General features: G+C 36.4%; 1 protein-coding gene across 1 annotated transcript in view; it reads left to right on the plus strand.

The window, feature by feature from the left end:
• Positions 1-26,026, plus strand: part of cdh19 (cadherin 19, type 2) — a 75,841-nt gene that overhangs the window by 47,075 nt on the left and 2,740 nt on the right. The window contains exons 6-11 of the mRNA XM_031904478.1: positions 1,366-1,553; positions 4,688-4,941; positions 7,861-7,994; positions 8,171-8,292; positions 21,595-21,712; positions 24,293-24,544. Coding sequence (XP_031760338.1) covers positions 1,366-1,553; positions 4,688-4,941; positions 7,861-7,994; positions 8,171-8,292; positions 21,595-21,712; positions 24,293-24,544 — 1,068 coding nt within the window. The remainder of the gene's footprint in view (positions 1-1,365; positions 1,554-4,687; positions 4,942-7,860; positions 7,995-8,170; positions 8,293-21,594; positions 21,713-24,292; positions 24,545-26,026) is intronic.

Below are 26,026 nucleotides of genomic sequence, written 5' to 3' on the forward strand. Positions count from 1 at the left end.
TACATTTAAGGACCTTATAAGCAGATAGCTGGAAGATATTTTCTACCATAGAAAAAGATCAGTGCACCACCCCTTTAGACTTGAGGAACTAAACTTTCATTTGAAGCAGCGTAGAAGGTTCTTTATGATGAGGGCAGTGAGGTTGTGAAATGCCCTTCCTAGTGATGTTGTGATAGCAGATTTGCCCTTTAATGTGGCTTGGATGATTTCATGAACAAGCAAAGTATTCAAGACTAATGTGACCATAAGATTGGCATATAGTAATTGTGTATAGATGAGTCTGTATATGTATGTGTATATATATGTATGCACTGAAGTTCATTTGGAGGGGTTAAAGTTGATGGACATTGGTCTTTGGCTTTTTTCAGTCCAATTTAACTATGTAACTAATGTCAGTATGTTGAATTTTTAAGTAGTATGTATAGCCACAGTAGAATTGTGTTTTACTGCATGGTATTTTGTATTCTGCATTTGCCTTTGTAGATGAGCCCTGAGGTTTGTTTTCCATTATACTTGGTATCATAGGCAATCACTATGTTATGAAACAAGATTTGATACTTCACATGGTTAGGATTCTCCAACAGAGATCTTTATAAATTTGAATTCTAGAAAAATAAAAAAAGCATACAAAACATAAATAGAACAAAATCAACCATGCTTTTAAATATGCAGAATACAAAGAATTTTACCTTAATAAAACTTTAATATATAAAAGTTTGTAATAGCAGGCAACCAGATTTTTTTTGCTTGAATTAACAAACATTTAAAATAGGTCCCAAAGTGCATCTGAATTATTCAAATCACATTAAAGGAAAACTATACCCGCAAACAATGTAGGTCTCTATAAAAATATATTGCACAAGCTCATATGTAGAACCCTGCTTCATCTAAATAAACCATTTCAGAAAAATATGCTTTTTTAGTAGTAAGTGCTATTGGGTAATCCTAAATAGAAAACTGCTATTTTTAGAATTAGGGGCCGCCCCCTGGCATCATAGGATTCACAGTGCACACAAACAAGCCAAGGCACACATACATGCTAGGCCACATCAGCCAATTAATGGACAGAGTTTTACCTTTTGCTTCCACACTACTTCCTGTTACAGTTAGAGCTGCATTATTTCCTGTCATGTGATCTCTGAGGGAACACACAGCCCATCACTAAATGGTGGATCAAGGGTAAGGATGTAAAAGGGCAATATTTACTGATACAGTATATATGTTCCAGTTTCGCAAGGTTCTTTAATAGGTCACTTAACATAATATAAACTATCTGTTGGTTATGCATTCATTCTGAGGGTATAGTTTTCCTTTAAAATCTTATTTTAACAAAAACCTAACAATTTTCTTGTTTTTTATGTGCAGAAATATATGATATGTCGATTTTAGAAACATCTTTAGTTGGAGAAATTGTTGGCATGGTTATGGCCGATGATCGTGACATTGGAAAGAATGCAGAAATGACATATAAAATTGAAGAAAAGGGTGATTTCAGCATATTTGATATAATAACTGACAACTTAACTCAAGAAGGTATAATCATATTAAGGAAGGTATGCTTTCTTTGCATTTCAAGAACATGAAATAATTGTATTATCTATGCACTATATATATATATATATATATATATATATATATATATATATATATATATACATATATATATATATATATATTTAAAAAACATAATCATTAGAGATGTAGCGAACTGTTCGCCGGAGAACTAATTCGCACGAAAATCGGGTGTTCGCAAGTTCGCAAGTTCGCGAACTTTTAGCGAAGTTCGCAATTTTGGGTTCGCCTTAGCTGGAGCCAAATTTTGACCTCTCACCCCAGAGCCAGCAGATACATGGCAGCCAATCAGGCAGCTCTCCCTCCTGGACCACCCCCGGGCCACTCCCTTCCATATATAAACCGAAGCCCAGCAGCCATTTTACATTCTGCCTGTGTGTGCTTGATGAGTTAGCATAGGGAGAGAGCTGTGCAGGGGTTTGAGGGACAGTTTAGGTAGCTTTGCTGACTAGTAATCTACTTTCTACTGCTCTGGGGACTGCTGGGGACAGCTGTCCTGCTGATCATCTGCTATAACCCAATAGTCCTTGTAAAAGCAGTTTATTACACAAGTTTAGAAATGTAGTGTGATTTCTGTCCTTTACAGCACAAAATGCAACGCTGTGTCAACAACGTATTTTTCAGAGAAATTTTTGCCCTTGATCCCCCTCCTGCATGCCACTGTCCAGGTCGTGGCACCCTTTAAACAACTTTAAAATCAGTTTTCTGGCCAGAAATGGCTTTTCTAGGTTTTAAAGTTCGCCTTCCCATTGAAGTCTATGGGGTTCGCAAAGTTCGCAAAAGTTCGCACTTTTTGGCAGAAGTTCGCAAACGGGTTCGCGAACTTTTTTTGTGAGGTTCGCTACATCTCTAATAATCATTAGGATAGTTGCTCAGTAATTGAAAACAGACTTCTGGCTTTCTATTTACCTCAGGCTTACAAATACAGTAGTGATTCCTTCTTGAAAAGGGGCGCATCTAGGAAAAGAGAGGTGGGGGATATATCTCCATTTAACAAGAGTTGATGGAATGAAATTCCTACCGTACAGGAGTTTTCTTTTTAAGAATTCCACTACAGTAGAACCCCCAATTTACATCCCCTGATTTTAAGTTTTCCCGCTTTTTACACTGTTTTTTTGTGGTCCCACCAATTTTAATGCATTCCTATGGGCTCTATTCCCGGATTTTACATTTGTATTTCCCGCATTTTACACTGTTTTTATCATGCCTCTCCCTAGCAAATCGCTTAGTTTTAAGGTAAAAATACAGCTTACTTTAGGAATTAAAGTTTCCCCCATGTCTTGCGATCACAGGCACCATCTTAGGAAGGTCAGCATCACCACTATCGCCTCATATTTCATACTGCGCATGCGTACCTATACGGGAGCGTACAAAATACCGCGAGAGTTGCACAAGTATGGGGAACAGCTGTACAAGGTGCAGATTTTTAAAAGAGTACAGATTTTTGTTTCAGTGCTGTACAGTATTCTTTTCCGCATCTTATTAATTTATAGTGATATTCAAACTTTTAGTAAACACATGCATTAAATGCAAAATGTTTTACAGTACTGTAAAAAGTTGTTTCAGTACTTCTGCTAAAACCTGTGAAATAACTCAGTAAAGGAACTGTGTTGCAAATAAAAAAATATTCCTGTACTTATTTCCTTTAAATCATTGACATTTATGTGTCCTTAACACATTTCCCTGATTTTACATTTTCCCTGATTTTACATCTTTTTTTCATGGTCCCCTGAAAAACGTAAAATGGGGGTTCTACTGTATTTTATTAACAACAAATAGTGAATCCTTCAAAAAGCTGCCTCCCTTATGTGGTCTACCCTTAAACATTCACTAGTGTTTTTAGTATTTTCTTTTTGACACCTTCAGACCTCACTTAGTACTGGATGACTAAAAACCTTTTTTGATTCTGCTGTTCTACTGTATTCATATTGCACTGTAACATGGAATTAGTAATTTCTTAATGGATACTAATATTGTGTATGGTCTGTACTTATATAGATAGGGCCATGCCATGTCTAGGTTGGCAGGGGGAGGCTCAAAAGTACTTACACAGAAAAAAAATTCCCCTCTTTTTAATCTCTCCAATCATTCTCCAAAATCTACTAAAGGAAATAGAGGGAGAGAGTAACCCTGACTCCTATCTGATAGGGACATGTGCATTGTAAAAGGCAGCACCATATATTAATAATATGCTGATAGTAGTATAAAAGTTCCTCTTTCTTACTGTAAGCTAATTGTATATAGTGCAACAACTTTCCTCTTACCATTGTTCTAGATATAATGGCTTTATCCGTTTATATAAAATCCAAGAACCATGTTTTGTTTTGTTTTTTAAACTTCTATGACCAGTCCAAGGATTGAGCATAATTGTAAAATCTATTCTTGCTGTTTATAATAACTTATAAGATCACCTTAAAGTAATATTAAACTATATTATATAATGGATATACTCGATCACTAAATGGTTCTTTTCTGTCATTCTAGTTGCTGTTTCTATCTTCTTTTTGTCTTATGCCTAAGATCACTAGAAAAAAAATATATAATGGAGTCAATTTTATTAGATTCAAGCTGCTGAGATGCGCCTATTGCAAAATAATTGCATTTAAATTAAATCTAAATTTTCTAGTCCCCAAATTTTTTGGGAATCATTCTGTAACCATGCAGAATATCTTTCATACTGAATTTGGTTTTCAGCGTATGTATATATACAGTATATATATCAGCACACTTTCTAAAATCATAATATTTATAATGCTATTTCTCTAGGTATAGAATAGAGCTAACATAACAATATCCATTTGCATTAATAGGAATGGCCAAGAAACTATTCTATTTATACATTTCTATTGAAAGAATGTGCTGCATTCTTGTTGAAAAAAGGTCTTAAACACCAAAAGGAATAACTGTTTATTGTATAGGATTTCAGTTTTGTTCGTTCCATAACAGTGCATGTCCTTCAATACTTCTTTTTTTTCTACCTAAATGCTATCCATAAATAAGTTTCATCAACAATAAAGCAAAGGAACTTTTTAGCATCACTAACTTTATGGGTTTCAGAATCTACTGCATCTCTAAATTCAGAGATATAATCAAGTCTTCTTTTAAAATTATTTAGACTCTTGATTATGAAAGTAAAAAGAGGTACAGCATACGAGTGAAAGCTATAAATAAACATATTGATGAAAGGTTTCTGAAACATGGCTTATTTGAAGATACTACAACAGTTAAGATCCATGTTGAAGACATTGATGAGCCTGCAGTCTTTGGTCTCAAGGAATATTTTATGGAAATTCTTGAAAATGCTCCAACTGGTTCATATGTTGGATCTGTGACTGCAAAAGACCCTGATAACATCAACACTCCAGTCAGGTATAGTATTGGTTCTATTCTTTAGTAATGAAGAATCTTGTTTATAGCTACTGTATATAAAGGAAGGATGTACTGATGTATTGTGGTCAAAGGTGCAAACATAAACATAAAGTTTTATAATGCCTGAACTGCACCCAATCATGACAAGCATAAATCAGCTCTACTGATGCCTCTAATGCTAGCAACGCTTATTATTATTATTATTATTTAAAAAGTGCAAGCATGTTCCACAGTGCTGTATAACAAATGGGTCAGCTCATTATAGCTTCCAGGTAAGACAGACAGATCTTGAACATACCCAAGATAGTGCCTCCTGCATTTGTGCAGCATCGTCCACAACACAAGCAAAACTTCGAACAAAGCTGAAGACAGGTCAAAAATCAAACTCTAACACAAACTGGAAGTCTCTTGATAATGGAGAGTGTTATATCATGGCTTTAAAGTTTTAATGGCTGAAATATATTCAAACATTAAAGCAGCAGTGACAAATCTAAAAGCTAAATTTCAGCAGCTTGGAGACAACACCAGCAATATTGAATAGAGAACTAACTCACTGGTGATTGTATATAATAGTCTATAGGATGTAATCTCATAACACAATTATACTGTAGTTATATATATAAACCTTAAAGGAGAAGGAAAGGAAAAGTCACTTGGGGGTGGCAAAATGTTAGGCACCCCCAAGTGACTAAAATCGCTTACCTTTTACGCTTCAGCACTTCCTGCTTCGCTCGCGTGCACATGCACAGTAGAGTGAAAAAGCCGAACTTTAACAGAAAAGTCGGCTTTTCACTCTAATGCGCATGTGCCGGTCCCGGGAATTTGCTGGCAAAATGAAGCAGGAAGGAGGAAGCACTTGCTACAGGTACCCTGGGCTGGTGCTGTTTTCTCCTTACAGGGGCACCAGCCCGGGGTACAAGGTAAGCGATTAAAGTCACTTGGGGGCCTTTCCTTCTCCTTTAAAATTCACAATAGGTGAATTAAAATAAAAATGAGATGAATTGCAGAGATGATCTACCCAGGCTGGCTAAAGAAATATGCATATGAATTAATCCTGGCCATACTAACAGAGATTCCAACTGATCACCTTGTCATAGACTATATCAACTGCCCAGACCAAATAGTAGGAGGTGCCACATAATGTGATTCTTCTCATCCATTTCCTTCATATACAATAAGATATTATTAGAGCTTCAATGGACACATTGCCTGAACCATACAAGGCATTTATCTAGGATTCTAGGTAGACATCTGTCTTGCTATGCTATTGAAAAGAAGAGAACGTCCCCCCATAACTTCAATGATGCAAGCATTACCAATGGTGGACTTCCCAGCAAGAGGTAAAGCTACTAGCTGTTATAGCACAGGTACAACCATCATTTTGAAACAGACCAGATCCTCGAATGACAGGTGGAAAATAGGAGCAAATGGTAACTGAAAAGAAAATTAATTTCCCATTTCATTCCTTTTATTGTTATTCTTACAAATGATAGATTATGTCTTTGTCTCCATCTAGACCCTGTAAAAGGATAAATTATACAAATTTGATAACATGGTCAGATCACACAAGTCTATATTACACTAGATACTAATTTAATTTCCAACTACCTTGGTGACTCAGTATTTACAAAATAAAGAAAAACGTAAATGACAATAATTTAAACATACTCAACTTACGGTGCACACTGTGTTCTACTTACAGGCCAGCTAATAGACATCACAATAGTGACTGTATAAAAAGGACAAAAATACCGGCACAACAGGACTTGATTTAAGCGGGATAAACCCTGCTGATTTTTAATAGTAGCAAACCATATAACGTTTCGGGGGCACGCCCCTTCATCAGGGATTAGTATAAAAAGAGGACAATGCTAGCAACCTTCCCATTGAACTGAAAACTATAGGCCTGTTAGTCTGATATCAGTAGTAGGAAAGCTTTTGGAAGGGGTAATAAGGGATAGGATAATTGCATACATTATGAATCACAATACTATAAGTTTATATAAGTATAGTTTTAGGTGTACCAGATTTTGCCAGACTAATTTAGTTGCCTTTTATGAGGAGGTGAGCAGGAACCTGGATGTCATCTACTCAAGGATTTGATACAGTACTGCGCAGAAAGTTAATAATAAAATTGAGGAATATTGGTCTGGAACATAATATTTGTAATTGGATAGAGAACTGGCTGAAGGATAGATTACAAAGAGTGGTGGTAAATGGAACATTTTATAATTGGACCAGTGTTGTTAATGGAGTACCAAAGGGGTCAGTCCATGGTCCTATGCCTTTTAACTTGTTTATTAATGACCTGGATGTGGGCATAAAACTTACTGTTTCTATTTTTGCTGCAAAAAAAGTTCCATGCAGGATGCGTCCACTTTGCAGAACGATTTGACAAAATTGGAAAGTGAAAAGTTATGCAATTTGGTAGAAATAATATAAATGCAAGTTATACACTAAATGGTAGTGTGTTGGGGGTTTCCTTAATGGAGAAGGATCTAGGGGGTTTTTGTAGATAACAAGTTGTCTAATTCCAGGCAGTGTCATTCTGTGGCTACTAAAGCAAATAAGGTGCTGTCTTGTATAAAAAAGGGCATTGACTCAAGGGATGAAAACATAATTTTGCCCCTTTATAGGTCCCTGGTAAGGCCTCACCTTGAGTATGCAGTGCAGTTTTGCACTCCAGTGTAGTGTATAATTCTAGTGCAAGTCAAGATACAAATGTACTGCTGTTACATATGAATGAATTTGGTTATGTTTTGGTAACATAAAAACACTTATCTAAGTCACATAAGTGCATGTTTGTAAAGTAACTACACCCCAGCAATGTATTGTTTTTATGTTTGGTCAAATAGCAAAAAAGTTATTTGACTTATAATGTATTGGTTTATGTTTTTTTTAATATATATAAACTACCAGGTATGGTCTTCATCAAAGTAAGCATGTTGGACTGTTTTATATCGATTTGCACCTTGGAGCAATCACCACAACTAAGCCTTTGGACAGAGAAGAGGCACTTTGGTATAATGTAACAGTTACAGCAACAGAGGCAAGTGAGTAAGGATCTCTAATTATTTCAGTTAAAAATACAGATACATACAATAAAAATAAGATAATCAGGGACTAATCTTGATCATAATTTCTCAGTTAACTTATCAATATCAGTTTCAGAGTATTCCTAAACCCAAATAATGTAATGTTGGTATTTTTCTTTCCATTGTCTCCATAGCAAATTCAGCTCATGTATCTGAAGTTCCAGTTTACATTCGCATTATTGATGTTAATGACAATGCTCCACAGTTGTCAGAGGAATATCGTATTTATGTCTGTGAACAGTCCAAACCAAGAGAGGTAAGAATTAGTCACTTTTTTAAAGAGAAAATATATTCTCTCTTTATTAACAACATGACATTGTACTGAAAAAGTGTCTGTAGTACATTTACTTACTTGTGATTGAAATTGTAGATTTTAATAGTTAATTGTCTTAACTAAATAAATACTGAACTGTATTGGAATTAATCGGTTTTTGTTTTTCAAAATGTATTAAGGTAAAGACCATAATGATCTATTAGGGCCTCGTTTTTTTTGCCCTATAATTAGTAGAATGGTAAAATACTGAGATAGAATAAAACTCTGTGTATGCAGGTTCCCCAAGACAGCCCCCTAACTTGGATGGATTCTGTTCTCCTTGGTCGCTGCTACCCTGGCCTTGGAGGCAGAGACACCTGTTTGTCTTTAAAGACAGCTTTTTGTTTTTCTGTTCTGTGGAGAGATATCGATATGCTTTCCCACCAGTAACTACTTTTACTTTTACTAAGGTTATAAAACCATGTGATTCCTTTGTTCTGACTCTTAAGAGTGCAGATTCCAAGGAGAGTGTGTCTAATAAATGTTGCCATTCACCCCTGGTATGAATTTGCCTAACCATACTTATAAGGGCCCATAGAGATGCCTTAAAACATTATGTGCAGAAGGGCAATAGAGCCAGGGGAAGTTCTCCAGAATTTCCACTCTGCAACTTGCAACTCTGCAACTGCAATCCCCTATGCAGCAGATGTCCCCAGGTGTTCTTAGCTCTCTGATCGGGAGTCACATTCCTCAGTACAGAGGAATAAAGGGGGCAGTTACTCTGCTACTTTCACTTTAATTTTCTTGTCCTATTTAATGTAATCCTGCCAGTGTACTCCACCCCTTCTTTTACCTAGGGATAAAGCACCACTTACTTATTGCCTTCAAAATTTTAATAGGCATCGGTAGGTATGGGATCCATTATCTGGAAACCCTAAATTACAGAAAGCCCATCTCCCCTAGACTCCATTTTAATCAAATAATTCAAAGGTTTTATTTTTTCCCTTTTCTCTTTAACGATAAAACAGTACCTTGAACTTGACCTTAACTACAATATAATAAATCCTTACTGGAGGTAAGACAATCCCATTGGTTTTATTTTATGCTTAAATATTTTTTTAATAGGCTTAAAGTGTGGAGATCTAAATTATGGAAAGACCATATACAAAAAAAAAATTTCATTCTGGATAACAGGTCCCATATCAATTATAGTGGCACAGCAGTCAAAGGGATCTAAGTCATGGTACTTCCATGCCAAACCCTATTCATTTGTAATCTTCAGAATATGTTTTTTTATATATCTTTAAACTTTATTGTTTTAATTGTTATTGTTTTGTAAAATGCAATCAAGTAGTTTAATTATTATTATTAGTACTGGAATTATTAACAGTAATAGTTGTTATTATTATTGGACTACTCTTTTATGACATTCCAGTAGAGGTTTGGAGAAAACTGTATAGTTGGTTCAGGATCCTCTATATATTGGAGCATTCTCCCCAGAATCTATGGAAAAGGACAAGCATTACATTGTGGGCTTACAAGCACCTCCATAACAAATTGAACACTTCTCTTACAGTTTCTAACAATTATTTGCTCATTTAAAGGGGACCTGTCACCCAGACATAAAAAAAGAGGCAGGCCAGACAATTAATTTCACTTTCCATTCAGTGCTTCCTAGATGTCGCTGCCCTTCCTACATTCCCCCTCCCACCTCACCATCTAATTGCCAGTTCATGGTCATCAGGTCCCCCATTCTGGCTCATAAACAATATTTTGGCATGATGAAAAGCTTATCGTAATAACAGGGTCAACAAAATGGCACCTGCCTGCTTGCCGTCATTGTGTACAAGATTAAAGGAAACAACATTTAAATAATTTATACCGTGTAAGTGAAGTTTATTTTTCTTGACAAACACAATAGAAAAGCATTTGGAATTGTTTCTTAGGGTAACAGCTTATAAAATATGCAGTTATAGAGAATTTAAATAAAAGGAATTCAATCTGTTGAATTCCTGTGCTGGTATACGATCCATTATCTGGAAACCTGTTGTCCAGAAAGCTCCGAATTACTGGAAGGGCCTATCCCATAAACTCCATTTTAATTAAATAATTCCGATTTTTAACATTATTTTCTTTTTCTAAATTTTATTCAAAGCATTCTAATTTTTGAAAATCATTACCTTTTTCTCTGTAATAATAAAGCAGAACCTTGTACCAGCGCCTGATTTAAGTTTGGGGCGCCTGGGCCCCCCCCAACCCTGATTGCGCGCATGCGCATCCCCTTTTCACTCACATATGGAGCACTGGGGACATGGCAGAAGCATCGCTGGTACTTACCCTGCCCTCTTACCAACCAATCTCGCCCCCCTCCCATTCCTCCAATCCCCAAAAACACACAGACACCAGTTTTGGATGAAAAGGCAGCAGAACATTTATTATAAAATGAAGTTTTAATTTAAAATGTACCATAAAGAACAAATGGCATATCATAAGCATATCAAAAACATAGCCTAACATAACATGAATATTTGTATAACAAACAATTAACTCTTGAACATCCATGTACAGTAACAACCCTATAACTGGGCAACGCAACTAGTGCTGCCAGCTGCCATTCTAGCCTGGAACCACCTACTTCCCAACAAAATCCACTTCCTGGTATGCTTTCTTACCCCTGAGGTGCCAGACGTGCCAGCCACCAATTAACTGTGCAACTCCATTCCTAACATAACCATTGCTTCCCAGATTTAACCACCCCACCACCAACAATTCAGCACCAACACACTCGTACAGGGAGGGAGTTTTCCTGTACTGCCTAAGATGGAAAAGGAAGTGGAAAATCATAGCTCACTCTTTATACCCCTAGTGACATTCCTGCCCTTGCGACTTCCGAAACCACCAATCCCCCACCAACTGGGAGTGGCTTCACAACCCCCACGGCTCTGTCATGGCCCTACTTCCGTTCACTATGTTACAGGTCATTGGTTACGGAACACGAAGTTTTTGAATGTTAAAATGATTATTTTAGTACTGTGATCCAAATTACAGAAATTATCCAGAAAATCCCAGGACCTAAGCATTCTGGATAACAGGTCTCATACCTGCATAACAATATTTTTGTGAAAAAAATTGTGAACATAATAATTATGTATGATTGATTGCTTATGGTTTGTACCTTATGTTAAGTAGGTCTTAACAGGATAACATTAAAGTTTCTATTTGCCTCAGTGTCAAGCAATTTTCTCCAGGACAGAGAACAACACCATCCAACTTAATAAAGTAATGAGAAAAAATGCGTTATAGCTGAAACAGTGAACTTGTATATTTTAAATTAAAGCCAACTTAAGCTCAATAGAATGCATGATAAAATGCGATTAGAAATTATGCCTGCTAAAGAACTCACATTAATGCAAGTAAATAGAAGGCTTAAGGACATTCAAATGCTTTATTCAGTAATTTAAGCAAAGCGCACGCTAATGGAAGACCTCTCTGTTTTTTTTCTTAACCAAATGAAAACGTATTCTGCTTTACTTTTAAAAGACTTACTTTATTTTGTTGTCTGTTTCTCGGAAAGACGTTGATTTTTAAATTTTCTTTTCAAAGCTTCCAATTTAATGAGTCCTGAAATGACACAATTCATGGCAATTAGTTTGTGATCCAATCAATAACACAGCTGCAGAAATCTTCTAAAAGCCCAACCAGACCTTGTTATCCTTTTAACATCAAACATATTAACATCTAAAAGCATCAAGAGTAGGACAGTTATATTATTTTTATATAGATTTAAAAATGTATCTTGTATGTATAAAGAAGTTGTTCACAAACTGTAGGACTATTGCTGAGGGGTCTACCTGAAGGTCAGCAAGAGTGAACTTTGGGCAGAATGCGTATTTGGTCTCCTTGTTACACATAAAGTCACGTTTGAAGGTGAATTAGGGTACAAATGAGCAACATTTATTGGCTGTCCTAGATACTTTTGGAATGTCAGATACAGGAATGATACAAAATTTACATATACCTACAGTGTAGCTCTGTTTAAGGGGGGGGGGGTGCTCTGGTCAAATGATGGACTTGCAGGGACATGAACCAAAATAGTCTGAAAACCACTGATATAAAGTCATCTATAAATACAAACGTATAACATATTGTAATGTTTAATGCTTTCAAATACCCATCTGGCATATTGGTGTATTCAACTGCTCTGGGGAAATATGTTTTGGAGTTGAAATTAATTAAAGATAAGGTTTGATTATTTTTAAAAGCCACTCTCAGTAAGGTCATTAGTACTTTAATAAAACAAGTTATTTTCATAAAGTTTCTTGGAGAAGCTTCCAGCTTCTTCTAATGAGGCAAACATGTATTTTCATTGGCTCCAAAGGGTCTAATGATCCTGCCAAGAAATTGTATAGGCTTTAAATTCAGAAAATATCGGAACAGGGTATAGGTTTAAGTAAAGTTTAATAAACTGTTCCTATGGGAACAACACCCTCCACCCATATGTGTCTCTAGCATAAAAATACAGTGCAGAAAGTAAGAAATATTATGATCAGTAGATATGACAAAACTATTTATTAAGGTTTACTATATACTGTTACTATAATATGTTAAAGATGTGTGGTTCAGAAAAAAAATGTGATGTTTTCCAGTATCTCAAAATAGTACTGAAATGAAGAAATGTTTGGTTGAATTGTTTTTCCTCATAAAATGCTGTTTTTTCCACTGGCCTAATATTTTGAAATGAAAAAATAAATAATTTTCCTGATTCTGAAACTCATTTGAAAGCATTTCCTATTCCCTTCCACCTGGCAGAGTTGAGCTCTGATTTTGCATCATGTTTGGGACAAGGCAAAGAGGGGGCTCTAAGGGTCAAGGGTTGGATGAAGTATATGAAGTTCAACCCTTCCAAGTAAACCCAGCACGCACAAACCTATACTGACCTATCTATACACTCACATACATAAACTATATATACTGTACGAACATCAATACTAACTTTAAATATTAGTATCACAATAGCCTTGGATACTATGCTTGTTCAAGAATTCATCCAGGCCCCTCTTAAAGGCATTAACAGAATCTGCCATTACAACATCACTCGGATGGGCATTTCCACACCTCACTGCCCTCACCGTGAAAAACCACCTACACTGCTTCAAATGGAAGCTCTGTTCCTCTAATCTAAAGGGGTGACCTCTGGTTTGCTGTTGTTTTTATAGGAAAAAAGAACACCTCCTATCTGCCTATAATCCCCTCTAATGTACTTGTACAGAGTAATCATGTCCCCTTGCAAGAGCCTTTTTTCCAGATAAAACCCCAACCTTGACAGTCTCACCTCATAGTTTAAATCTTCCATCCCCTTTACCAGTTTAGTTGCATGTCTCTGCACTCTCTCCAGCTCATTAATATCCCTCTTAAGGACTGGAGCCCAAAACTGCACTGCATACTCAAGGTGAGGCCTTACCAGGGACCTATAAAGGGGCAAAATTATGTTTTCATCCCTTGAGTCAATGCCCTTTTTTATACAAGACAGCACTTTATTTGCTTTAGTAGCCACAGAATGACACTGCCTGGAATTAGACAACTTATTATCTACAAAAAACCCCAGATCCTACTCTATTAAGGATACCCCCAACACACTACCATTTAGTAGATAACTCGCGTTTATATTATTTCTGCCTAAGTGCATAACTTTGCACTTGTCAACATTGAACCTAATTTTCCATTTTGCTGCCCAGTTTTACAGTTTTGTAAAATCACTCTGCAAAGTGGAAGCATCCTGCATGGAACTTATAGTTTTGCACAATGTCCTCAACAAAATAGAAACAGTACTCTATATGCCCACCTCCAGGTCATTGATAAACAAGTTAAAAAGCAAAGGACCAAGGACTGACCCCTGCGGTACTCCACTAACCACACTGGTCCAATTAGAAAATGTTCCATTTACCACCACTCTTTGTAATCTATCCTTCAGCCAGTTCTCTATCCAATTACAAATATTATGTTCCAGGCCAATATTCCTTAATTTGATCATTAACTTTCTGTGAGGTACAGTATCAAACGCTTTAGCAAAGTCTAAGTAGATGACATCCACTGCTATTCCAGCATTGAGGTTCCTGCTCACCTCCTCATAAAAGGCAACTAAATTAGTCTGGCAAGATCTGTTATGCATAAAACCATGCTGGTACAAATTTATAGGGGCACATTCATTAAAGTACAGGTCCGATTACAATTTTTTAAAATCTTTTCTAAAGTTTATGTATTGTTTGCGTATTTTCTACAATATTTTGGTTAATTTTTGAAACTTTTTCATACTTTGCGACAATTTGCGTGACAATTTGTACAACGAAATCGTGTTTGTTGCAATGAGTATGAAAGTTTTGGATTCATTCAAGCTTCGGTATCGTGACTTTCCTATGGCCAGGTTGGAGCTGCAGAGTGCCATTGAGCCCTATGGGAGACTTTCCTTGGGCCGGGTTGGAGCTGCAGAGTGCCATTGAGCCCTATGGGAGACTTTCCTTGGGCCGGGTTGGAGCTGCAGAGTGCCATTGAGCCCTATGGGAGACTTTCCTTGGGCCAGGTTGGAGCTGCAGAGTGCCATTGAGCCCTATGGGAGACTTTCCTTGGGCCGGGTTGGAGCTGCAGAGTGCCATTGAGCCCTATGGGAGACTTTCCTTGGGCCAGGTTGGAGCTGCAGAGTGCCATTGAGCCCTATGGGAGACTTTCCTTGGGCCGGGTTGGAGCTGCAGAGTGCCATTGAGTCCTATGGGAGGCTTCCAAAATCATGCACAGAAGGTTTAAAGTCAGAAAGGTTTTCCCGGCGTTTACGATCGTTCAGATACGATCATTTCATGACTTTCGGATTGCCAATAGTAAACGATTGTTTCAATATTGAAACGATTGATTCAATATGGAACTTTCTAGATAATGGGCTTCTAGATAAATAATCCCATATCAGTATTGTTATTTAATACCAGTATATGAATGTAAAATAAATAACAATTTTTCCTTTGACAGGAAGTTACAAAAGGGTGGGCCCATGCCCTATGGGAGGGACATGGTTTCTCAATGGTTCAGGGATTTTACAGGCTTTCCTTTTAACTCACTGATATGAAGGAGAGGGATTGTTATTTGCTACTCTCTTCTTTTGATGTGTTTATCTTATTGAACTTAATGGTAGTAAGTATGTTGTTTTTGAATTATTGACTAAGATATAACATGATCAGCTGTATAAATACATTGAAGGAATCATAGTGTTGTTCTGAGTTGGATATTTAATAAACTACCTGTTACTATTTAAGAACCACTGGCATCCAATCTCTTCCGTATTAGTGCTGGTGTTGCATATGAGAGTTGCAGTTCTACTACAACAGCCTTCCTCCACCACTTTAGTAAAGGCTCTTATAAATGCAAGACTAGCATGTAACCCTAGCTTTGCTGGGAGTTGCTGAGTAGCATGAAAAGGTAAAATGGCAGTGTGCTAGGTCATGGTAAAATAACATTACACTAACTAGTACTAAGCTAATGATCGGCAAATCCTACCAATCAATGCTTAGCTGTGTCTTGCATTAATGTGCTTAAAACCTATTGTGTTTAATCATTTAACTGCTCTGTTGCGATTAATTGGGATAAAGAAAAAATGCAATGAATTTTCACATAGTGGTCATTTACTTTACCCAGAGGTGCAAATCTTAGAACACTTAGAGGTTTTATTGTGCCCCCTTTAGTCCTCCCCCCCCCCCCCCCCCGTGTAAGTTGCTCTTCTCCAATCTTTCATTCAGTTCAAGGAACAGAACATAGGTACAGCTAGCTGGTCCTAACTACCTGCCTTAGGGCAGTCGTCTATGTGCCTCCCATACTCCTTACCAATGTAGAGATAAGTCAGTACTGTATTTGTGTTGGAAGCCACATGTCTTTCTGTTTAAATTCAAAATTTGGGGTAGCTTTAATATGCCTCATTATTTAGGGATTTAGAGAAAAAATCTTTATTGCATACTCCTCTCAACGTGACATTTTTTTTTAAAAAAAATATGCTCTAAGCCAACATATAAAAAGTCAACCCCCAGCAACATTAACAAACTTGTATAGAACAAACTATACATTATTAATAGAACACAATAAAAGGATAATAAACCTGATACAGTTTATGCAGTAAACAGTGGGCATATGCCTTAAACAATGTTTGGGATGGAGAATGTACCAGGACCAGGAGGTAGTCTTATCCAATACTTCCACGTGCATACTTTATAGCAAGGATCCCCAACCTTTTTTTTTGTGAGACACACTCAAATGTAAAAAGTGATGGTGAGCAACTCAAGCATAAAAAATGTTCTTTGGGGTACCAAATAAGGGCTGTGATTGGCAGGAACAAGGGGACTGCTGGCTGGCAGGAGGCTCTGCTTGGCGTAATAATGTGTCTCTGGGCTTCCAAAACCTGCTTCCAGGCCAGAAATTTAAAAATGGCACCTACTTTGAGGACACTGAGAGCAACATTAAAGGGGAGTGAAGAGCAACGTGTTGCTCACGTGCCACTGGTTGGGGATCACTGAAAGTTTATAGAATATACTATCCATTGGTTTCTTCTCCATAATTTTATAATTTTATTATAATATATATTATATATAGGATGCATAGCTAGATTTTACAAAAATACTCTCATCTGTGATCTATATGATAATTTCAGGATTAGAATTCATATGTAATTTTTATACAATTAACATTAAATATACTACATATGATGCCCTTTTGGAGAACACATTTCTACGTTTTCATATACTGTACAATTATAAGTAAGAAATTCAAAATATTTTTTTTTATTGAAAAAGACTTATTTTCAAGAATGTTTTTCAAAGATTTGTCTATTTCCAAGCACTATAATTTTAAACCAGCAGCATTTCTAGCAACATATTTTAGGTCAGTACTTTCAGCTGTAATCTAAATAAAATAGAGAATTTCTAATACATATGGTAATTGCCTGTAATTTTAATAACCACAGAAATTCTATACATATTTTTGCAAAATAAATTAACAATTTGAATGAAAGTCCTACTATTAGTGGAGTACAAGGCAGCCTGGAAAAGAATACAGGTATTGGACTCCTTATCCGGAAACCCATTATCCAGAAAGTTCTGAATTACAGAACGGCCATCTCCCATAGACTCCATTGTAATAAAATATAATTCACATTTTTAAAAATGATTCCCTTTTCTCTGTAATAATAAGACAGCACCTTGTACTTGATCCCAACTACGATATAATTAACCCTTACTGAAACCAAAACAAGCCTATTGGGTTTAATTACTGTTTAAATAATTTTTTTAGTAGACTTAAGATAGGAGATCTGAATTACAGAAAGACCCCTTATCCGGAAAACCCCAGGTCCCGAGCATTCTGGATAACTAGTCCCATACCTGTACTAAGCAACTGGCAGGTTGGAAACATAACAATATACTGAAACTCCCATACGTAATGAAAGGCATTACTTTTTCCCAGGAGCAGTATACATAGCAACCAATAAAAAGTTTGCTTTTGTTTTTTTTGTAACATATATTTATTGTTGAATTCACAAGAACAATTGACAGTCAGATTCTAAACGTTATACCTTACAGACATTTAATAACTTTTAAGGTCTTAATCTTAGGTGACATTATGTGAATGACAAGTGTGGTTCTGGGTCGTTAAAGAACTTTGCTGCTGGTCTCATTCATTAAAGGAACAGTAACACTAAAAATGAAAGAGCTTTAAAGTAATAAAAATATAATGCACTGTTGCCCTGCACTGGTAAAACTGGTGTGTTTGCTACAGTAACACTACTATAATTTATATAATAAGCTGCTGTGTAGCCACGGGGGCAGCCATTCAAGCTGGAAAAAAGGAGAAAAGGCACAGGTTACATAGCAGATAACAGATAAGCTCTGTAGAATACAATAGTGTTTTATCTGTTATCTGCTATGTGCCTGTGCCTTTTTTCCTTTGAATGGCTGCCTCCATGGCTACATAGCAGCTTATTTATATAAATTATAGTAGACTTTCTGAAGTAATCACACAACTTTTACCAATGCAGGGCAACAGCACATTATATTTTAGTTACTTTTATACACTTTCATGTTTTGGTGTTACTGTTCCTTTAAAGCAGTAACCCATAGAAACCAATCAGCAGGTCAAATTTGCTGGTCACCTGCTTACAGTTTGCTTTTAAGTAGATGACCAGCAAATTTGACCTGCTGATTGGTTTCTATGGGTTACTGCTTCTGGGCAAACGTAGTGCCTTTTATTATGTAACCTCCTAGGACTCTATAGGCTTTATTGCCTTAAAGCAGAGTTTATAAAGTCTGAGACAGATAGCAGTAATTGCAAGTGACCAACATGTTTGCAGGATGGATTTTGAGTACACACTTACTGGTCTTCAAAACGAGTCCCCATATATAAAAATGTGGCAGATCACTAAGATACCTGACCAGGACAATTAAATTGACTTACTAGATGCAATTTGTTATTTTATATGGAACAGAAAAATATATATAATTTATAACATAGGAGTAGCACAACAAACACACATGCATTAAAAAAACACACAGACACAGGGCTCTTAATTAGGGATGTACCTCAAAAAAAAAGTTCACGAACGCATTCGCGAACTTACGCCAAAAAGCGCAAATATTTGCGAACTTTGCGAACCCCATAGACTTCAATGGGAAGGCGAACTTTAAAACCTAGAAAAGCCATTTCTGGCCAGAAAACTGATTTTAAAGTTGTTTAAAGGGTGCCACGACCTGGACAGTGGCATGCAGGAGGGGGAGCAAGGGCAAAAATTTCTCTGAAAAATACTTTGTTGACACAGCGTTGCGTAAAACCGCAAAGGCAGCTGGCAGACCTAGCGGAAATACGCGGCGTTTTTTGCTATTTCGCACTATTAGCACCATGGAAACGGGATTTGCTTACACCAGTACTAGGCTGAAAAACGCCATGTGTGGCTTGTGCGGCGTTTTTAGGCCGAGAAAAAATGCAGCGGAAAAAGACGTGGCGAACCCAAATTGCAAACATACGTGGAAAGTTCGCGAACTTCCGAACTTGCGAACATCCGATGTTCGCGCGAATTAGTTCGCCGGCGAACAGTTCGCTACATCTCTACTCTTAATGCAAAAAGGTGATTGGTGCATAGAACCTATCATGTAAATATACCTAATGTGTTGTCTCATGTACCCACAAGCATAATATCGATATAATGACAGAAACCTTAAATAACCTTTGCAGGACATAATAGAGAAAACTGTATATAGTAAATAGTAGCAATCCATTAAGCATATCAATGAAGTCATTTTATGTTGAAATACTATATTAAATATGTTATATCAATAGCTATTGATATTTTTGTAAAAAATATTTAAAGGAACAGTTTAGTGTAAAAATTAAACTGGATACTATATTTTATAAGTAAGTGCATAATACTAGACACCATGCAACTTGTTTTTTTTCAATGTAATTATAAGGTTTACTTGGAGGACAACAAAAATGTTTGCTTCTTAAACAGATTGTGTTTTTGTTGGATAAGATGCAATCAGCTAGTTTTCTCCATGCAAAGACAGGCTATAAATATGTTCAGTATGTTCACATCATATTTACAGGGTATCAAACACAGGAGAATATTTATCAGAAGATAAAATAAAGCTCACCGCTGGTAGCCGGAGGGGGATTTTGCTGCTCCGTATGCACTTGTATAGCATTTGAAGGGACATTTTTTTAAAGGTTGAAAGTGAGAGTTCACCCTTTGATAAAAATGCCCCTAAAAAATGTCACACTAATGAATAAAGAAAGGGGAAATTTCCCTCTGGCAATATGTGGTGGGATCTATTTCACCTTTTGATAAATATGCCCCAACATGTGAGTTAAGCAGCTGCAGTATGTGATAATCATGTTTAAACCATTTCATTTTGTGTTTTCAATGTTCAGAAAGCTTTGCCTTTATTATATCAAGCCTTGATGAATGCACAAGTGCTAAGCAGCTGGACAAGGCAGTTAAACATAGAAATGTTTAACAAAAACAAGGGGAAAAAAGCAAGCAGCAAAATCCTGATCATTATTTCCAACCACTGTTACTGTAGGCAGAGTATAGAATCTAAATCTAATGCCATGGAATGAATGGCTGCAATCTGAAATTTCAAATCAGGTAGATCTTACAGTCAATTGTTGGTTTCCATTTCGTCTACATATTCATAGATATTTTTACACTTTACTGGATATATTTGATGATATATTTAAATGCCAATGGTTTTATTTAAAGACTCATCTGATCATGCACCATAATAACATAGTCAAAATGTTACCATGTAGGCAGAGGTTTTTAGACTTGTTTTTAGCTGTTCCCCCGCCTATGATAAGGTTACTGATGCATAAAAAATGGATAGTAACAGTTACCCTGATGGACCCTTTGTTCACTTCAAGAGTGGCCCATTCAGCCAGTGTCATAGCCACAGATTCAGGACCATTGATATAGGGTAATAAAGTGGCCCACAATGAGAGCAATATGTAATAATGCATCTGGTACAAACAGTGCACTTGGCATGACATTTATTTCAGTGAAAAATGTATGTGGTTTTGTTTGCTTTGTGTCTCAATTGAGCCTTCTTTATCTGTAATAAATACTATTAGATGTATGTATTATTTTTCTGCTAATGGAGAACACAGATTGCTATAAAAGTCAAAATAATAAAAATAAAAAAAAAACATATTTGATTATTTTTGCTTTAAATTATAGATATATAATTATATCTGGTTTCATTTCTTATGCTATTATAATTTTTCCTGTCAATAAATGCATAAACCCAGTTCTATCTTTTTTTGGCATTCTGTTGCAGTGTCCATGGTCACTATCTCTATATTTTAAGTCAGGGGCCCCAACCTTTGCCCGTGAGCCACAGTCAAATGTAAAAAGACTTGGGGTGCAACACAAGCATCATAAAAGATCATGGAGGTTCCAAATAAGGGCTGTGATTAGCTATTTGGTTGACTCTATGCATAATCTCAGTTTACAGGAGGGTTTGTTTGGTGGTACATCATGTTTTTATGCAACCAAAACTTGCCTCCAAGCCAGGAATTAAAAAATAACTACCTGCTTTGGGGAGATTGGGAGCAACATCCAAGGAATTGGTGAGCAACATGTTGATACTGAGCCAGTTGGGGATCACTGTATTAAGGAATAGCTTGTCTTGCTATTTAGAATACATCTGCTTAAATAATGTTGTGTTGTGCCATGTCATATGTAATATACAGTATTTGCAAAGCATTTATATCTGTTTCTGTTGATTTTAGCCAATACAGATAATAAGTGCAGTGGATAGAGATGAGGCAACAGCTGGACAACAGTTTTCCTTTACTTTGTTACCCGAAGCATCAAACAATACAAACTTCACTGTCAGAGATAACAAAGGTGAAGGCCTTAATAGTGATGAGTTAATCTGTCTTCATGAAACAGCAAAAAATTACAAGTCAATGGGCGCTTTTTCTCATTCCAAAAGCTTAAAGTCAATAAGTGTTTTTTTCAAGTTTTTTCCAAATCCAAATTCTCTAAAGGTACAGGAACACCAAATATATATATATTTATAAAGTAAATAAAATATAATGTACCATTGACCTGCACTGATCTGTTTTCTTCAGGAACACTATTATAGTTAATTCAAATAAGCTGCTGTGTAGCTTTCAGGGCAGTCATTTAAGCTGGAAAAAAAAGATAAAAGGCACAAGTTATATAGCAGATAACAGATAAAACACCATTGTATTCTACAGAGTTTATCTGTTATCTGCAATGTTACCTTTTGCCTTTTATCCTTTCCAGCTGAAATAACTGCCCCCGTGGCTAACCGAGCAGGGTATTTATAGAAACTATAGCAGTCTTTCTGAAGCAAACACACAGCTTTTAGGGCTCTGGCACATGGGGAAATGGCACACGGCGAAAATGTAAGTCGCCTGTGGGATGGCACACGCGGCGGCGCGATGTGCCATCCCACCAGTGTCTTACATTTTCGCCGGTGGGATGGCAGGGGAAGGTAACTCAGGGAGATTAGTCACCCGTGAACAGGGAGTTTTGTCGCAGGCGACTAATCTCCCCGTGTGCCAGAGCCCTTACCAGTGCAGAGCAACAGTACATTATACTCTAATTACTTTGATACATTTTCATTTTGGTGTTACTGTTCCTTTAAAGTCAATGGACATTTTCTTCTTATTCCTACTATGCAACTTTTTTTTACGTGGGTAACTTTTTTAAATGCACAACTTTTTAAATATACTTCCAACTAATATTCCAATATTCATTCCATTATATGTAAATGTGATTGTTATACATAAATGTAATTGTTATTAAAAGCACTGTCTGTGTGGATGTATATATTCTCTCAGCTGCCTAGAGGAAAGCGGACTTTTGCTACATTGTTTTAAGGGTCAAAACCAGGAAACATAAGGGGATACATATAAACCACTTTAAAGAGGAGTTTAGATTTTTTTTTAATTAAAGAGTTACTGAGATTTACATTTCTGCATATTTTTTGAGTGGACTTTTCCCTTTAATGAAAATGATTGTTTTTGCTGAAGTCTTTCTTTTTTATTATTATAATTGAGTTATAGAGTTGAGACATGTTTTTTTTTGTCTTTGCGAAAATGTAATATAATTATTGAACTGATGAATTCTGAAGGATTCACAGCAGTCAATATTTTCCCATTTATCAACAATTTCCTGACAATCCAAAGAATGTTAATTTGTCAGAATATGTTTGACTGCTTTGAGCAACCAAACAATGTTTTATTTTAGTTCAGTTCTGAGTTCAGTTTTAGGTATTTAAAGGACAACTCAACCCAGAATATAATTGTTTGCCTCATAAAAAGAAAACAAATTCTAAGCAACTTGGCAATATACATTCATAACATAATTTGTAATGGTTTTTGAGTTATTTGTATAGCTAACTGCTATTAAAGGAGAAAGAAAAGGTAAAAACTAAGTCTATATAAATAAGCACTCACAGAAAATAGTCCTCTATCAAAAGAAACACATGAATTCTTGTCTCCTTTTTTGTAAACAGGTTCTTTGTTGTCTGACTTCCTCTCTCAGAAAAATCCTTCATTCCCTGGACCTGAGTCTGCTCAGTTCTCTCCCTCTCCCCTTCTCCTGCTCCCCCCTCCCATAAGAATACATAAGCATTTACTCCCCCTCCAATCAGAATGTGTGATCTATGCTAACAATTGCTAGAGCTGCAGCAGAAAGCTAAGGTGACCAAGCTAAAATGGCAGCTGCAATCTTAAATAAACAGAGGGAGCTTCTAGGGCTCAAGTACGGTAAAGCTTTCTGCAGAATAAATATAGTGTTCTAGGTGGCACTTATGTGGCGAATCTATTGGCAGTAAAATGCCAAAATGACTTTCCTTCTCCTTTAAAAGCAGTGTTTGTCTGTCCTTATTCATTCTCTGCCCTGGTGGCTCTGGCGTTTAAAACATTGCTGGAGGAGACTGGCCTTTGCAACATTGTTTAAAAAGAAACAACCAGGAGTTCTGCAAATGCTGCTTTCGATAGCAATTACATTTAAAATAACTTTTAAAGCACTGAAAATGTTTAATAAATTCATATTGAAAATTTGCATAGAATTACATTTTTTTAATTAGGCAAAAAACTTATTTTTGGGGGTGACATGTCCTTTAATATACTGTGAATATTTAAGACACTATTACATCTGAATATTTGTTTATTTTACAAAACAGGTAAATAGTCACAGATGCTGTTAGCCAAATGATCTACTATTTTTTTCTTTGAGAACCACATTTTGATAAAAGGAATTCAGACTCCAAAGAAAATACTATGTGAGGCATTCCACATTAATGAAATACTAGGCCAGTATGCATTCAAGTCATTCGCCATTCCACCTGTACAAAGGTAGTGGAAGCTGCGTCCCCATAGTAAAGATATTTCAACTTGAAAATGTTTAGTAACTTGTTTTTAAAATTGTATTGTGTTTATTTCCCTACAGATAACACAGCTACCATTTATGCATTAAGAGATGAATTTAATCTGCATGAAACCCCACATTTTTATTTTGAAATTGTAATAAATGACAATGGGATCCCACCTCTCAGCAGCACAAACACTCTGACCATCCATGTTTGTGACTGTGGCGTGGATGGCAATACAGAATTCTGTAAAGATAATGGAATGTTCCTATATCTGGGACTTAACTTTGGAGCCTTAATTGCAATAGGAGTCTGTTCATTTTTAATTTTAGGTAAGAGGCCTAAATACTATTTTACCAGGATGCATTGTGATATAAATGGTCTATATTAGTATGCTATGTAAAGAAAATGTAAGCTATAACAAGCACTAGGTTACTTTACCCTTTCATGTTACACACATCTTCCAAGACTGTAAAAGTAAGAACTGTGAAACTTTTGGCTTACCTAAGGTAGCTTCAGTATGTTGCAAATCAGCAAGCTATAGCTTCACACTGTAAAATACTTTCTTAAACCTGAAACACTTAATGTGTAATAAAAATCAAAGGAGATGTGTAAAATTGAATTTTTTTCAAATGTTTAGCGCTGTTCACAATGAAATACTGTTCACTAAACAGTTATTACATTGCAAATATTAAACATGTGCTTGAAGATGGTGCAAATATTAGTGCAAAAATAATGTATTTTTCATTAAAGGGGAACTACACCCCCCCAGGTAAAAAAAAGCCCAGGTATGCTGCTGCCTTGCTCTTTTAGGTTGGGTTTTTCTATAGGGTTAGCTTTTAAAGTTATAGGGAAGGGAGGAGGGTAGGGATGTAGCGAACCTAAAAAAAAAAGTTCGCGAACACGTTCGTGAACTTACGCCAAAAAGCGCGAATATTCGCAAACTTTGCGAACCCCATAGACTTCAATGGGAAGGCGAACTTTAAAACCTAGAAAAGCCATTTCTGGCCAGAAAACTGATTTTAAATTTGTTTAAAGGGAGGGGGATCAAGGGCAAAAATTTCTCTAAAAAATACTTTGTTGAAAAAGCGTTGCGTAAAAACAGGCAGACCTAGCGGAAATACGCGGTGTTTTTTGCTATTTCGCGCTATTGGTACCATGGAAACGGGATTTGCTAATACCAGTACTAGGCTAAAAAACGCCATGTGTGGTTGTGCGGCGTTTTTTAGGCTGAGAAAAAACGCAGAGAAAAAACGCAGCGTAAAAACCGCGGCGAACCCAAATTGCGAACATACTCGGAAAGTTCGCAAACTTGCGCGTTCGCGAACACCCGATGTTCGCGCGAATTAGTTCGCTACATCTCTAGAGGAGGGGGGTATATGTAGGTCAGTTAAGGAGGCTTTTATACCTGGGGAGGGTGTAATTCTCCTTTAAGAAGTTTTATTACATACACTGTGCACTAGCGCAAGCTAAGATATTCATAGCCATCTTACTGATGCATGAAAGGCAAAGGGTTCACAAAAGATATTTTACAGTCACACAAAGGCAAAATTATTCACAATGCTACTTTGTAGTCCCATTGTGACCATTTTTTTTATTAGTGACCTATATTACATTTCATTACAATATATTCCCCAAGCCTACTGTAGCCATCTAGTCTGCCAAACCTGAATTAAGCAGGTGCACTGTTTTGCAAAGTACTAGTATAAAAACATCCAACTTACCTTATGGGACAGGAATAGTGATAAGCTATTTTTGATAGAGGACTTAGTGCAGCGTTTCTGTGAGTGCTTATGGCTGTATTTACATAGACC

This window comes from Xenopus tropicalis, chromosome 6, assembly GCF_000004195.4.
Source record: "Xenopus tropicalis strain Nigerian chromosome 6, UCB_Xtro_10.0, whole genome shotgun sequence".
Classification (NCBI taxonomy): Eukaryota; Metazoa; Chordata; class Amphibia; order Anura; family Pipidae; genus Xenopus; species Xenopus tropicalis.